The sequence below is a fragment of the Microcaecilia unicolor genome, chromosome 1, assembly GCF_901765095.1.
Source record: "Microcaecilia unicolor chromosome 1, aMicUni1.1, whole genome shotgun sequence".
Taxonomy (NCBI): domain Eukaryota; kingdom Metazoa; phylum Chordata; class Amphibia; order Gymnophiona; family Siphonopidae; genus Microcaecilia; species Microcaecilia unicolor.
In genome coordinates, this window is record NC_044031.1 from 599,581,687 (window position 1) to 599,597,518 (window position 15,832).

Below are 15,832 nucleotides of genomic sequence, written 5' to 3' on the forward strand. Positions count from 1 at the left end.
AATACTTTGGAAAAGGTCCGCGGAGCAGTAGCCAACCCGAAAGGGAGGGCTCTGAACTGGAAGTGTCGTCTCAGGACTGTAAAACGCAGAAAGCGTTGGAGAGGAGGCCAGATGGGAATATGCAGGTACGCTTCCTTGATGTCCAAGGAAGCCAAGAACTCTCCTGCCTTCACTGCCGCTATAACAGAGCGGAGAGTCTCCATGCGAAAGTGCCTCACTTTCCAGGCCCGATTGACCCCTTTGAGGTCGAGGATAGGCCGGACAGAACCTCCTTTCTTTGGAACCACAAAGTAAATGGAGTAACGTCCCTTGCCCATCTGATTTTTTGGCACCGGAACGACCGCACCCAGGCGGATCAGGTTGTCCAAGGTCTGCTGCACTACCACAGCTTGACCGGAGACTTGCAGGGAGAGAGTACAAACCCGTCTCTTAAGGGTTGGCAGAACTCTAGCTTGTAGCCGTCTCTGATGACTTCCAGCACCCACGCTGCACTGGGGCGTGGACCAAGGCCCCGTCATTGGGTACGAGACCCTGGGGGAGGACCGGAGGGAGCACCTCCGGGACGGCGGTCTCTGCGAAAGGAATGCTGCTTGGGGGAGAAAGTCCTCTTGAAGGAAGAGGGGGCAGAGGAACCCGACTTGCCCGGGCGGTATGGAGGTATCGGGACGAGTACTAACCCGAGCCCTGACCTCTGGTAATTTCTTGCCCTTAGACGTGCCGAGATCGGTCACGATTTTGTCCAGCTCGACCCCAAAGAGCAGCTTGTCTTTAAAAGGCAATCTAGCCAGGCGGGATTTAGAGGCGTGGTCAGCAGACCAATGTTTCAGCCAAAGCCACCGCCGCGCAGAGACTGTCTGAGCCATGCCTTTAGCTGAGGCTCTCCAGACATCATACAGCAAGTCTGCCAAATAGGCTAAGCCCGATTCCAGGGCCGGCCAATCAGCCCTCAAGGAATGATCCGAGGGGGAAGCCCGCTGCACCATAGTCCGGCACGCCCTGGCCACATAGGATCCGCAAACTGAGGCCTGCAAACTTAAAGCAGCTGCCTCCAAGGACGACCTTAAGGCCGCCTCCAATCTTCTGTCTTGGGCGTCCTTTAGGGCCGTGCCACCTTCCACCGGCAACGCCGTTTTCTTAGTCACCGCAGTGATTAAAGAATCCACGGTAGGCCACAGATAGGCCTCACGTTCACTCACAGCCAAAGGATAGAGGCGGGACATAGCCCTAACCACTTTAAGGCTCGTTTCCGGGACATCCCATTGAGCCGCAATTAAGGTGTGCATGGCATCATGCACGTGGAAGGTTCTAGGCGGGCGCTTCGTCCCCAGCATAATGGCAGAGCCAACAGGGGCTGAGGGAGAGACGTCCTCCGGAGAGGAAATCTTCAAAGTGTCCATGGCCTGTAACAACAGGTTGGGCAAATCCTCTGGGCTAAAAAGCCGCGCTGCAGAGGGGTCATCCGCTCCATCCGAGCGGGGATCTATCTCCTCCAAGGAATCCGCAAAGGATCGTTGGGAGACCTCAGACACGCTGCCCTCATCTACAACGGAGGAGACAAAAGTCCTCCAAGGCCTGGAAATCAACCCGAGGGCGTTTACCTCTGGGAACCTCAACCTCTTTATCAGAAGAGGGAGCAGGGGCAGCGTTTGCATGAGGAAAGCCTGATGCAGCAGCAAAACAAACTCGGGGGAGAAACCCCCCAGACTGTGCACTTCCGCAGCCTGGGCAACAGCCCTAGACGCACTCTCAACCGGCGCTCGCAATAGCGGGGGAGAGACATGCTGCGCATCCAAAATGGCGTCCGGCGCGAAACTCCGTGAAGGAGCCGCGCGGGAAGAACGGCGCTTAACTTTAGCCGCTTTTGTGCCGTCGCCCAAATTAAGGGCGTTCATGGCATTAATGTCTCCAACCTCAAGGGCGGCCCCGAAGATGCCGTCCGAGCCGCGTGGCCGGCCAAGATGGCGGAGGCGAGGAGCGGGGGATGGGCGTTTAAGGCGGGAAAAAACCGCCACGCCGGAGGAACGACCGGGACATTCATCGGTCACTAAACTATCACCCATCAAGGGCGAATCAGGTTGTAAAACCCCCGCATCCCCTCTAGAAGCGCTCCAGCGATCCGGGGAGCGACCCTTTGCGCCCTCGCCCTCCGACGCCATTGCCACGAGGAGAAGAATCGGGGAACCCCCTGCCCGCTATAAAAGGTAAAATTACCTGCTTGCCGCTCCGAGCTGTAACGAACTGGTGTCCCAGTGAGTAGCTGCAATGAACGTTTAAAGAAACGTCGAATTAAACGCCTTTAAAGACGTTTAAAAATATATATATATATTTTTTTTTTTTTTTAAACGGAGCCAGCGGGAGGGGGGAGAAAAGGAGGGACCTGGCACCACCAGGTTTGCACTTGCTCAAAAGAGCCCTCAACCCCAGGCCTCAACAAAACCTAAGGATTAGGCTTGGAGGCCTAGCCAGAGCTGCTGCTGTGTGTAACCACCACCTGCTGAGATAGAGAACATACTGAGGAGTTTCCGGCAGCACATGACCACATATAGGGAGGCAAAAGTTTGCTCTCTATCTCCACCTGCTGGTAGATGGACACAACCCACCAGTCTATGGATTGATCAGCTTGATGATATGGAAGCTGTGATTTCACATTACAATAGCATTCTGAGGATAACACATTTATCTGAGGTCTGTTCCCCCACCATCCTTTTATGGTGTTAGATCACAGAGAGTTAATCCTCACTCCATACTTTGAACTGAGTTTTGACATTTACTGAGTGAGTTTCCTTTTGTATTTTGTTACTTTGTATTTAGTTTTTACCCATGATGCAGCCTGTGGGCGAAATGTGGCCACGTCGGGTGACTGTTTTAATAAATGATACAGCAATTCTGGACTACTGGTCTGCTTTTTGGTTTATTCTTATGCGTAGTTGCGGATCATCGCCTCTTGTTGTTGTGCTCAGCAGAGAGTTTTACAAAGTCACTATAATCTGCCTTTTCCTGCTGGGCTTTCCTTTCCCTATGCACTCAAGCATTCTTATAGCTTTGCCATCACCTTTTCTACCTGTTTAACCACCTTAAGATCATAAAATGCAATCACCCTCCAGATCTCACTCTTCTTTTGTATACAGAAGGATTGATGGGGATAAAAAGAGGGATCCAGAGCAAGCAGCTGGAAAAGAAAAGGGGGATATAGGGCAGGACAAGAGACACTCATGAAATGCTGGAGCTTCTGCAAAGCAGAGGGAGAATCATGTCTCCATAAACAAAGAAATGTGTCAGATCAGACACTGTTATATCCAATGTAAGAATGTAATTCTGAGTATCTTCCTCAGACACAGACAACGCTTATCATGGTACTGAATGTGACATATATGTCATAGGCTCTCTTTAAGCACTTTGGTGAACATATATTCTTCCATTTCTATTTTATGTTTTGTACAGTTCCGCCTGTTTTTCTTTGACTTTTCATTATTTTCTATAGTATGGATGATAAAAAAAAACAGGAACCCCCCCTCCCACTCTCAAGAACAGTTTGGTAAATTCAAATGTATAACCTGACCTGTTGTTTTTTTTTTTTTTAAGGAAAGAGAGGAGTATAGTACCTGTGTGTTTGTCTTTAAGAGCAGACTTGCACATTTCTATTCGAGCAGAATGGAAAGGTACGTATCGGTCTTGAGGGGAAGCCACCAGCACAACATTTTTAAAAAATTGAAGACCTATAAGAAAGAGAATTATAAAATGCATATTTTCTCTCTCATTTCAATATAAAGAAGTTGTTTAGCTGTAGCAGGTGTACTCTATAGACAGCAACATATATCAAAGAAGGAATGGAAGACACTGTTCAATAACAATGACATGCATTTTCGAAAGAAACGTCTAAGTCAGAATGTGGACGTTTTACAAAGATGTCCAAATTCAAAGGCAGGGAGAAGGTCATTTTTGAAAAAGATGGATGTCCATCTTTTGTGTTCGAAAATACCACGTATGTCCCTGGATTTGGATGTTTTGGTCGTCTTTGATTTTCGACCGTTTTTGAAACAAAGATGTCCAAGTTTAAAACGTCCAAAGTCAAGCCATTTGGATGTGGGAAGAGCCAGCATTTTTAGTAGACTGGTCCCCCTGACATGCCAGGACAGCAATCGGGCACCCTTAGGGGCACTGCAGTGGACTTCATAAAATGCTCCCACGTACACTTTACCTTGTGTGCTGAGCCCTCCAAAACCCACTACCCCCAACTGTACACCACTACCATAGCCCTTACAGGTTGAACACGCCTCCGATATGTCCCCTTGAGATTTGTACGTCCTTGCGACGGACCTCCGATAAAGACGTCCAAAATGCGGTATCGATTATACCGATTTGGAAATCTCTGTGAGAAAGACATCCAAGGGCCGATTTATGTCACTTTTTGGATGTCAATCTCCTTCGAAAATGAGCCTGATAGTAACATAGTAAATGACGGCAGATAAAGACCTGTATGGTCCATCCAGTCTGCCCAACAAGATAAACTCATTTTACATGGTATGTGATTCTTTATATGTACACCCGAATTTGATTTGTCCTTGCCATTCTCAGGGCACAGACCGGAAAAGTCTGCCCAGCACTCTTCTTGTACTAACTACTACTACTACTTATCATTTCTATAGCGCTACTAGACATACGCAGCGCTGTACACTTGAACATGAAGAGACAGTCCCTGCTCGACAGAGCTTACAATCTAATTAGGACAGACAAACAGGACACACAAGAGATAAGGGAATATTAAAGTGAGGATGATAAAATAAGGGTTCTGAACAAGTGAACAAGGGTTAGGAGCTAAAAGCAGCATCAATGCGAAGAAATGCAAAGTGATGCACCTAGGGAGTAGAAATCCAAGGGAGATGTATGTGTTAAGCGAGGGAGAGTCTGATAGGTACGGACGGGGAGAGGGATCTTGGGGTGATAGTATCTGAGGACCTGAAGGCGATGAAACAGTGTGACAAGGCGGTGGCCGTAGCCAGAAGATTGCTAGGCTGTATAGAAAGAGGTGTGACCAGCAGAAGAAAAGAGGTTTTAATACCTCTGTATAAGACCTTGGTGAGGCCCCACCTGGAGTATTGTGATCAGTTTTGGAGGCCGTATCTTGCGAAGTATGTTAAAAAAAAATGGAAGCGGTGCAAAGAAAAGCTACGAGAATGGTATGGGATTTGCGTTACAAGACGTATGAGGACAGACTTATTGACCTGAACATGTATACCCTGGAGGAAAGGAGCAACAGGGGTGATATGATACAGACGTTCAAATATTTGAAAGGTATTAATCCGCAAACGAACCTTTTCCTGAGATGGAAAGGCGGTAGAACTAGATGGCATGAAATGAGATTGAAGGGGGGCAGACTCAAGAAAAATGTCAGGAAGTATTTTTTCACAGAGAGAGTGGTGGATGCTTGGAATGCCCTCCCGCGGGAGGTGGTGGAAAAGAAAACGGTAACGGAATTCAAACATGCGTGGGATAAACATAAAGGAATCCTTTTCAGAAGGAATGGATCCTCAGGAGCTTAGCCGAGATTGGATGGCAGAGCCGGTGGTGGGAGGCGGGGCTGGTGGTTGGGAGGCAAGGATAGTGCTGGGCAGACTTATACGGCCTGTGCCCTGAAGAGGACAGGTACAAATCAAGGTAGGGTATACACAAAAAGTAGCACATATGAGTTTATCTTGTTGGGCAGACTGGATAGACCGTGCAGGTCTTTTTCTGCCATCATCTACTATGTTACTATGTTAAAAAGGTGGGCTTTTAGCCTAGATTTGAAGACGGTCAGAGATGGAGCTTGACGTACCAGCTCAGGAAGTCTATTCCAGGCATATGGTGCAGCAAGATAAAAGAAACAGAGTCTGGAGTTAGTGGTGGGGGAGAAGGGTGCAGATAAGAGAGATTTACCCAGTGAATGGAGTTCACTGGGAGGAATGTAGGGAGAGATGAGAGTGGAGAGGTACTGAGGAGCTGCAGCGTGAATGCACTTATAGGTCAATATGAGGAGTTTGAACTGTATGCGGAAACGGATAGGAAGCCAGTGAAGTGACTTGAGGAGAGGGCCAATATGAGCCTAACGACCCTGGCGGAATATTAGTCGTGCAGCAGAATTTTGAACAGTTTGAAGAGGAGAGAGATGGCTAAGTGGGAGACCTGTGAGAAGCAAGTTGCAATAGTCTAAGCGAGAGGTGATAAGAGCGTGGATAAGGGTTCTGGTAGTGTGCTCAGAAAGGAAAGGGCGAATTTTGCTGATATTATAGAGAAAGAAACGACAGGTTTTAGTAGTCTGCTGAATATGTGCAGAGAAGGAGAGGGAGGAGTCGAAGATGACCCCAAGGTTACGAGCTGATGAGACAGGAAGTATGAGAGTGTTATCCACAGAAATAGAGAATGGGGGAGGAGGAGAGGTTGGTTTAGGGGGAAAGATAAGAAGCTCAGTCTTGGTTATGTTTAGTTTCAGATGGCGCTGAAAGTTATGAAGCTAACATCAAAGCCTCTTGAAATTTACACTCAAGCCCATCCATATCTATTCAGTCACGATCAGGGCACAGAACATAGAAGTCTGCCCAGCAACAGTTTTGCTTCCCAATTACCGGTATCACCACCCAATCTCCGCTAAGTTTCCGTGGATCCATTCCTTCTAAACGGGATTCCTTTGTGTTTATCCCACGCACGTTTGCATTCCATTACTGTTTTCATCTCCACCACCTACCATGGGAGGGCATTCCACATATCCACCACCCTCTCTGTGAAAAAAATACTTCCTGACATTACTCCTGAGTCTGCCCCCCTTCAACCTCATGTCCTCTAGTTCTACAGCCTTCCCATCTCCGGAAAAGGTTGTTTGCGGATTAATATATTTCAAATATTTGAACGTCTGTATCATGTCACCCCTGTTTCTCCTTTCCTCCAAGGAATACATGTTAAGGTCTGCAAGTCTCTCCTCGTATGGTTTGCAATGCAAATTCAATACCATTTTTGTAGCTTTTCTTTGCACTGCTTCCAGTCTTTTTACATCTTTAGCAAGACACGGCCTCCAAAACTGAACACTATACTCCAAGTGGGGCCTCACCAACGATTTGTAGAGGAGCATCACCTCCTTTCTTCTGCTGGTTATACCCCTCTCTATGCAGCCTAGCATCCTTCTGGCTATGGCCATCCCTCATCACATTGTTTCTTCACCTTCAGATCCTTGGACACCAACACCCCAAGGTCTCTCTCCTGAGTAGAGCTTACTAATCTGCATCATTCTACACTTCTTTGCATTAAAGTTTAACTGCCAGTCCCTCGACCATTGTTCTAACACTCGGCGATCCCTTCTCATTGTTTCTACTCCCTCCAGGGTATCCACTCTATTGGCTAGTTTTGTGTCAACCACAAAAAGGCGAACCTTTCCTTCCAAACCTTCAGCAATATCTCCCACAAATATATTAAACAGAATAGGCCCCAGAACCGACCCCTGAGGAACTCCACCGCTCGCCTTCCTTTCCTTCGAGAAGATTCCATTTACCACTACCCTCTGCAACCTGTTGGTCAACCAGTTTCCCATCCAGTTCACCACTTTCAGTCCTAAGTTCAACCTTTTCAGCTTATTTATGAGTCTTCTGTGGGGGACCATATCAAAGGCTTTGCTGAAGTCCAAGTAGATTACATCTAACGCATGTCATTCATCCAGTTCTTTCGTCACCCTGTCAAAGAAGTCAATAAGATTCGTTTGGCAGGATTTTCCTTTGGTAAAGCCATGTTGCAATGAGCAATGAGACAGAATAGCTCTTTCAGAGTTTAGAAAGTATTGAAATATTTTCTAAGCATATATGTCTCTTCCCTTAGCTTAATATCACCTCTTAGGAAGGAGATAGTTAATAGTCTGATCTGGTATAGGCAGCTACTAACCAGTTGTCCAGATACGGGAACCCTTGAATCTTCTGTTTGTAAAGATGTACTGCTACCACTTTTGAGCACTTGGTGAAAACCATGAGTAGGTTTCTATGGGGGGAGGGTGGAAGGGGCATGGGATGAAATCATGACATGCACAATTTGTTTCACAAGTTACCGATATGCATAGCAGTTGGGCATCAGTTCTGGCATGTACTGGGGCACAAACGTATTCTCTCTTAAATGTCTATGCTTCCACAATATAAAACCTTTATATATATATATATATATATATATATATATATATATATCTTGTGAGAAGTACAGAAACTATAGATCCCAGAATGTATTGCAGGGGAGGGAAAGACAAGTCCAGAACAGCTACAGAACCCAGAATACACGGCGGGAGGGGAGGAGGCAGGAGCATAGACAGCACAGATTTCAGACTGCCTGGAAGAATAAGGGTGGTCATGACAAACGAGAACCGGAGTGGCAGGAGAAGGAAAGAGAGATGGCTGATTGGGAAATGGAATCAGCGGAGGAGAGGGTGGAACGTCTGAGAGAGGGGGTGGAGATGAGAGGATGGAATGGGAGGAGTTGGAGGAGGTAGGAGGAGAAGGGGTGGAAGTGGATGAGGAAGTGGCGGGAGGAGAAGAGTGATTGCTGGAGGAGCCCAAGGTAACAAGGAAAGCATAATAGTCAGGGGAGATCCGGTGGCTGGATGTCAAGAGATAAGTTGTTGACAGTTGTGGGTGGTGGATCGTTTTAGCCTGACTTGTGGAACTGTGTTTAAAGCTGGGCTGGCTAAAAGGGAGTTTGGGGAGGCCTTGCTGATTTCTGAGGCCTTACTAACTGAACTGTGTAGAAAAGCCTGGCTGGCTGAACTGGGGATAAAAGCCTGGCAAGTTAAACTGAGTATAAAAGCCTGGCTATCTGAACTGTGTTTAAAAGCCCAGCTAGCCAAACTGTATTTAAAAGCCTGGCTAGCCGAACAGTGAAGAGAAGAGCAAACTGCACTGACGAGTGGGGAGTCGGTGGCGGACAGCACGGACGAGTGAAAGAGAGAGAGAGAGAGAGAGAGGATTACTCGGCTGAGCGGAGAGGCTGACAATATATATATATATATATATATATATATAACCTCTATCGAGCAGGGACTGTCTGTGTCAGGTGTTCAGCGCTGCGTGCGACTGGTAGCACTATACAAATGTTAATAATAATAATAACCAGGATTTTTTTCAGGAATTAGCAAAGATACTAGGAGAAAAAGACACTACCGGTAATAAAATTATGGTGGGTAGCTTTAATCAACCACTTGATACTCAATAGGATAGACAATCCATGTGTAAATTGGCTAAAACCAAAGCCTATTTAGAAATTCAGAATCCGATTTATTTATTTTTAACCCACACAATCCATAGAGCTCTTGGCAGTTTACAATAAGTACATTTGCTCATCCTCTATCCAACTATCCACAGTATCCAACTTCTTAAATCTTGTGTACACCTTGCTTGGGGTAAATTCCTGCAAACCACAAACAGATGTCATCATCCCCCTGAAAACCTTTTCTGGCTTTGACCCCATATTTCCACTGTAAGGTTTGTGAAAGAATTAACTGTAACATCTACCTATGAGAGCCAAGGAATCACAGTAACTCTGTGTCCATAAGTACACCTTGTTCTAGCTTAACCTACTGCTTTGTCCTCACCTGGATCCACTCCAATACTGCTCTTAACTGGGCAGCTTGATAATATCATTGGAAGTTTGGGACTTCTACACTACCCCTCCACTCTTGGGTACTACAGGGCCTTCCAACCCACCTGGGACTGACATCAATTCTAAATACAGTCAAAGATCCGCTTATATAGTTTTCTAAACAAGTAGGATGGAACTGCTAGAGATTTTTTATTATCCCCAACCATGAAATATAAAGGCCCTTTCTCCTCTCAGGACCCCCCCCCCCCCCCCCAAATGTCAGCAGCATGCCATCTGTGGAGAGAAAGAGAGATCTTATAAAAGAGTCCCTTCCCACTCAGACCCCTTTATTTCCTAGTGCCCCTATATTCTGTGGGCAAATGGCTCACAGAGTAGGAGGCAGAGTAGACAACCATGCCTAATTTCCTGGCTAAGGGGAAAGGGCTCACTACATACTCCGTTAATTTACAAACAAGCCTGAGGACCCTTGTAGAGGGCTCTGACCCAATCTCAATATTTACCTCCCAAGCCCATTTTCTCCAGCACTCGAAATAGGGCCAATATACTCTATCAAACACCTTTTCAGCACTGATTGAAACCAACAGCTCTAGCTGAAGAGTTTCTTTTCTATGCCATATTTAATTGAAGATATTTCTAATTTTATCCTGGGCCTGGGATCCCATAAGGAACCAGGATTTGTCCTTATGGATAATTTTCAGCTTATGCCTTTTTATTCTGACAGCTAAAATGTTTGTAATAATTTTGTAAACTGTCCCCTCCCTGAGCAATGATAAGACCATTTCCCTCCTAATCCTCCCCCTCTTTATGAATTAATAAGACCACTGCTACCCTAAAAAGAAGGAGGTAGCTTGCTCCGTAATGCTATCTAAAATGTTAGCCAGGAGCATTGAAAGAAGTTCACTATTCAGTTTATAAAACTTGTTGGAGAACCCATCCATTCTTGAGGTTTTATTTATTGGAAGGGTGTTAATTGCTAAAAGAACATTCATAGGTGTGATAGGACTATGCAAACCTTTCTTCCTCTTTTTTCCCATCTCTGGAAGGACCATGCTCTCCAAATTTCTATCAATTTCCTCTAGTGAGGCACTGTACTCTGGGCAGTACAGTTTCTTATAAAATTCAATGAATGAATAGAGAGGTGTGGTAGCCGTGTTAGTCCACTTTTAAAGGTAATCAATAGAAATCAAACAAAATAAAACATTTGCTTATTTCCGATCTGACCTTCAAAAGCTAATCAAGAAATGTATTATGTCATCTTATTTTCTTTTCCATGTTTTATTTTGTTTGATTTCTATTGATTAAAATTCAATGAATAAACTCCTAATATCTGCATTTTCAACGTGTGCATTCCCTGATCCACCTTTAATTTTTACAATATTATGCTCATTTGTAATTTTTTTTTTTTTAACTTTCAGCGCCAAAAACCTGCCAGCCTTACTGCCTAACTTAAAATAAGTCTGCTTTACCCTAGGCAGTTGGAACACCACTGTTCCCATTTCCAAATCGTGTAATTTCCTTCATGCCCCTCAAAGGTGCTAGTCCACACATGTGGCACTAAAACCCATACAAAAAAAAAAAAAGCTCTACAGCAGTAAGTTTAACCCTCTTACACTTCTTTGAGGTCTTCCTGGCGCTGTTTATATATCTGTTGATTTCATGTTATAATCCTTTTGTTCCAGAAGATGTGTTTCAATACAGTAAAGAATTTCAGAATATCCCATAATATTCTGCTTCACTCCATATGTCTTCATTCAAACAGAACCCTTTAAAGATGACCTACGCTGTGACTTCTATAAGTCCTGAGAGAAAATGTGTGTGAAAAATTTCAACTTGTGCACATTTGGCACACTTTAGTCACTTTAGTATATCAGGCTAAGAAGTGGACTGGCTTACAAGCATAATAATAACAGTATAACAAAATAGCGCACAATTAATAATAACATTAAAAAAATACAAAATTTCAAAACCTCCTTAGCCACCTCAGACCATAAATGTGTCAGAGGCAATTCTATAAAGGGCACATAAATTTAAGTACCAATGGCACACACTAATTTACAGGCATATTTATGAACATGAACGACATCACAAATTGGCAGCTACGCACATATTTGCTAGGTACTATTCTATAAAATTGGCAAGCTAACCACATGATGTGTAACAGCAAATGGTCAGTACCAGTGGGTGGAACATGGACATTTCTCCTAACATTGAACTCTGTTCATCGAATAAGCTGTCATGCTTACGTTTCAGCATGCCAAAGCAGCTTGGCGCTACTATTCTGTAATGGATTAGGCACACCCTAACTAGTGCTAAGCACTCTTCTTTGTCGTGCCTACATTTAGGCAACACTCTATAGAACTGCCCCCACAGTGCTTTGGTTTGCTATAGAAAACACTAAACAGCTAGTATTTTATAGTCTGCACAGTCACCTGGTTTTTGACTGAGTAGGTAGAGGAATGATTTACGTGGATCAGCATTGTCCCTGAATGTTAACTGAAGAAGTGATTCTGATTTTTTCAACTTCTGCATAAGCCACAAGCCTAGAAATATTAAAAAAAGATAACTCAAAAACAGAAAGTATTAGCAGTTCATATATTTGTTAGGCACTGATAAGTACTGTTAACTACCTAAACTGGCAAGCTTGTTTGAAATACAATTCATGCCAAGGAAACATAAATTAACAATGGAAAGCTTCAAAGATCAGACCTGAGGCCAATTATACAAAAATATTTACATTCTGCTACTTTCTAAAACATGGTGTGGCGTGGATTACAAAACAGATATTAGACATTTCTAGAAATTATTTAAAAAAATATATTAACCATATCAACCAGATTAATTCTGAAATTTCAAATACTGAGCTACGGAAGGAAGTGAATTTCAACACAAAGCTGCCTAGTAGTGTATTTTCACGTATGTAGGAAAACAAAGATGTAAATTAAAAAAAAAATTTTATTCCTGTCACCTATGGAAAATATAGCATCTGAAGCTCATGAAAATATACAAGATGTAGAGGCAATTGGATACTAAGATCTGCAAGACAGTGGTGTTGGGAGTAGAAAAACTGAAGAATATTCTAAGAATACTTGAGAAGTGGTCAATTACTTGTCAGCTATGATTCAATACAAAAAGGTTGGAATCATACATTTTGGGATTAAAAAGAGCAGTATGCAGTTGTGAGAGCCAGGGAAGATACTCTATGCATTGAACAGGAAGATGTATCTCAATATTGATGCATCCTCAGGATCTGATGCAGCTCTGGGTTCCCCACACATTGAAGTTTACGATGCTGATGGATTGCACTTACTGGCACCAAAAATATGTGTGCACTTTTAAACTGCTGTGTTTCGAATATAAATTGTTTTGGGTGAAACTTCTGGTTTATCTTTTTGACCAAGTTGATGAAGTATGTTTCTTGGAGAGATTTTGGCTCATCACAGAAAAGTCTTCTGCACCTTCAAGGTGTTGATGTTATTAAGCTCTCAGCAACTATGAAAAATTTTCATATGTGGGACCTTCACTCAAACTCTTTACCTGAAGAATTTCACAATGTTTCTTCCTATTTGAGCTTTTGTAAATTATTAAAAACTTGGCTATTTTCACACAGTTTTAATTTATGTGTTTTGATATGTTACTTTATGGAAACATATGTTTATTTATTTGCATTTGTATCCCACATTTTCCCACCTATTTGCGGGCTCAGTGCGGCTTACAATACATTGTAAATGATGGAAGTGCAATTGGTTGCAGTACAATTATGGGTTACATTGTGAAGAGTTATATAAGACAGAGTAACTTCAGGATATTATTAGGGGATAGAACAGTGGAATATAACAGTGGTGAGTTGAGAGGGGGACAAAACAGTAACGAGGGAACAGGGAGGTCTGACAATTTTATCTGTGGGTAGGGTTTAAGAGTGGTGAGAGCGCGGGAGAAGAGATTACGAAGAGTGTATTGGTGCGTGTCTGTGAGATTGTATGGGCTTCATGTGTTTTGATCCTTGCCGTAGATTTTCTCGAAGAGATAAGTCTTTAGTAGTTTGCGGAAGTCGGTCAGTCGGTCTTGGTTACCTTTGTCTCTCGATTCTTCCCTTCTCAGTGGTCCGCTCATCCCGATTGTGCTACTCCAATCTTATTGCTCCTCTGGTGGAATCTGGTCGCCTCACAGTACACCCTTCCTTGGCAGTCTGCCCGTCTTGGATGTGCTAATTCAGTCTTGCTTCCCCTCTGGTGTACCTGTGTAAATTATCTTCAAATAGCAACAGCTGCAATCTAATCTGAGTGTGCTTCAGACAGGGTCTAGGATGTAGTAGCTGTCCACAGTCCATGTAACAGTTGCTCCTCATCTCTTATGGACTACCTGTTAGGAAAAGGAATGTGGGCCTTGCTCCATAGTGGCTACTAGCTGAAAGCTTCATCAAGTAGGATGATAATTAAATCCGACAAAGAGATGGTTCCACTCAAGCTATAAGAACTCTATCATCTTCTTTGGTTGGATCAGGAACCTTTCAGCTCGAACTTTAGTGTGTTCTGATAATATCCTGTCTAAGGCTGAGCTGAGTTATGTATTTTCCACGCTCTTGGGCTAGTTAATGCAGGATCTGCTCTCATTTTAGGCCTTTTGAATGGTGAAAAGTCCTTTCTGAAAATGACTTATTGCAAGAGTAAACCTATTCCTCTTGATAGCCATTCCTATGAGTTTAAATTCCCTCTGAAAACTTTTGTCCTGACCTCATACGGGGATTCAGTGAACACACTATATATTCCAGTTGAATCAATTCAATGTGGAGCCTTTGCTCAATTCTAGGCGTCACTCTTCTTATTCAATCTTTGTGTTCTAGACCCTAGCTGCAGCTTCCCACGTACGGCCCACAGCGAGCTTGCTACGCCTCAGCGACAGCAACCACAGAGGTGGCAGAAGCCCCTGCTCTTCAGGCCGGTGGGAAGGAAGGGAGCCACCCAAACCGAATCCCCCTTCTCTGCGTCTCTGCGGAACCAGCATGTTCTCTCCTCTCAGTATTGGGGACAAAATTCCACTCCTCAGCAGCCTGGGTGCAGTCACTCCTCAGAAGCAGGCAGGAGAGGTCAAGACAGCTTATGCCAGTCTCAGATATTATAGTTGGGTCCTAGCTCAATGGGGTGTGCCGTGACCCTGGGACAGATCCTTTCCTCTCTGTTGATAAACCGCCGCTGCGGGACACGCTCACTAAGGATTTCACCCAGTGTCAGCACAGGATCTGCCGGGGATTTGTTGGTTTGTCAGGATGTGTCCTGGTTTGATGGGTCTGACCTGATTCATAGTGGGCCTGGGGCAGCTCTGTACTCTCCGTAGATGCTGGTGTTCCCAAGCGTCACTCATTCTCGCCAGGTTTCTCATCGTCCGTTCTCACGTTACCTGGGGCAGCTCCACACTCTCCATAGATGCTGGTGGCCCCGAGCGTCGCTCGTTCTTGCTGGGTTTCACCGATGGGTCCAAGATGTGCCCGGTATGCTGCGGTTCTGACCTGGTTCGGCTTGGGCCGTGAGGCGATTGCACCACGTGGAGGACACGTCTGTTCAGGCAGCCTGGCGGTCAGGTTGTGATCACGATCATGCCTCCTGGATTCCCGATGCCAGTCCTGGGTTCAAGGCTCACGATTTGGACAAGACAGACCGGGCCGGTTTGGAACGTAATTCAGGCTGATTTGGATGGCAATCCTGGAGCTGGCTACGAACGTCCATCCTGGTCAGTCATCTTGGGCTAAGGTATTCACATGTGCGTTCAGTGGCTACATTCCTGGCACATGACTCTCCCTAAGGGGACAGTGTTCCCCCAGGGCCTAGTAGGCCAATTTTAATGACTCCCTGATAAGCCTCATAAAACGCCTCAATCCCACATGGCCTACAGCCATGAGATGCATGAACGGATTGAAGAACAGGACTGCAGGCCTGTTTTTCCAACCCCCCTTCGGAGGAGGTGCTTAGGTACCGCAGTATCTGGTGTGCTGTGGTGAGACACCTTGCTTCAACAGGTATCACAGGCTGGTGAGGGCCATGTCAGTTGATATTACCATAAAGTGGGCTAATTCAGATTAAAAGCATGATGGATTGGGGCTGGACTGTGAAAGGGGGGGGGGGGGGCAGCTGGGACACCTACAGGGACGATTGGTGCCCTGTACAGTGGTACATAATTAGAAAGTAAGGGTAAGCCACTATGCTTATGCACTCAGATGGCCCTTTGCACAATCCCCTCC

General features: G+C 44.9%; 1 protein-coding gene across 1 annotated transcript in view; it reads right to left on the reverse strand.

The window, feature by feature from the left end:
* The window catches only part of FAM135B (family with sequence similarity 135 member B), a 283,306-nt gene that overhangs the window by 8,726 nt on the left and 258,748 nt on the right, over window positions 1-15,832 (reverse strand). Inside the window, exons 18-19 of the mRNA XM_030219522.1 lie at window positions 12,030-12,140; window positions 3,603-3,716 (exon numbers count right to left, since the gene is read on the reverse strand). Coding sequence (XP_030075382.1) covers window positions 3,603-3,716; window positions 12,030-12,140 — 225 coding nt within the window. The remainder of the gene's footprint in view (window positions 1-3,602; window positions 3,717-12,029; window positions 12,141-15,832) is intronic.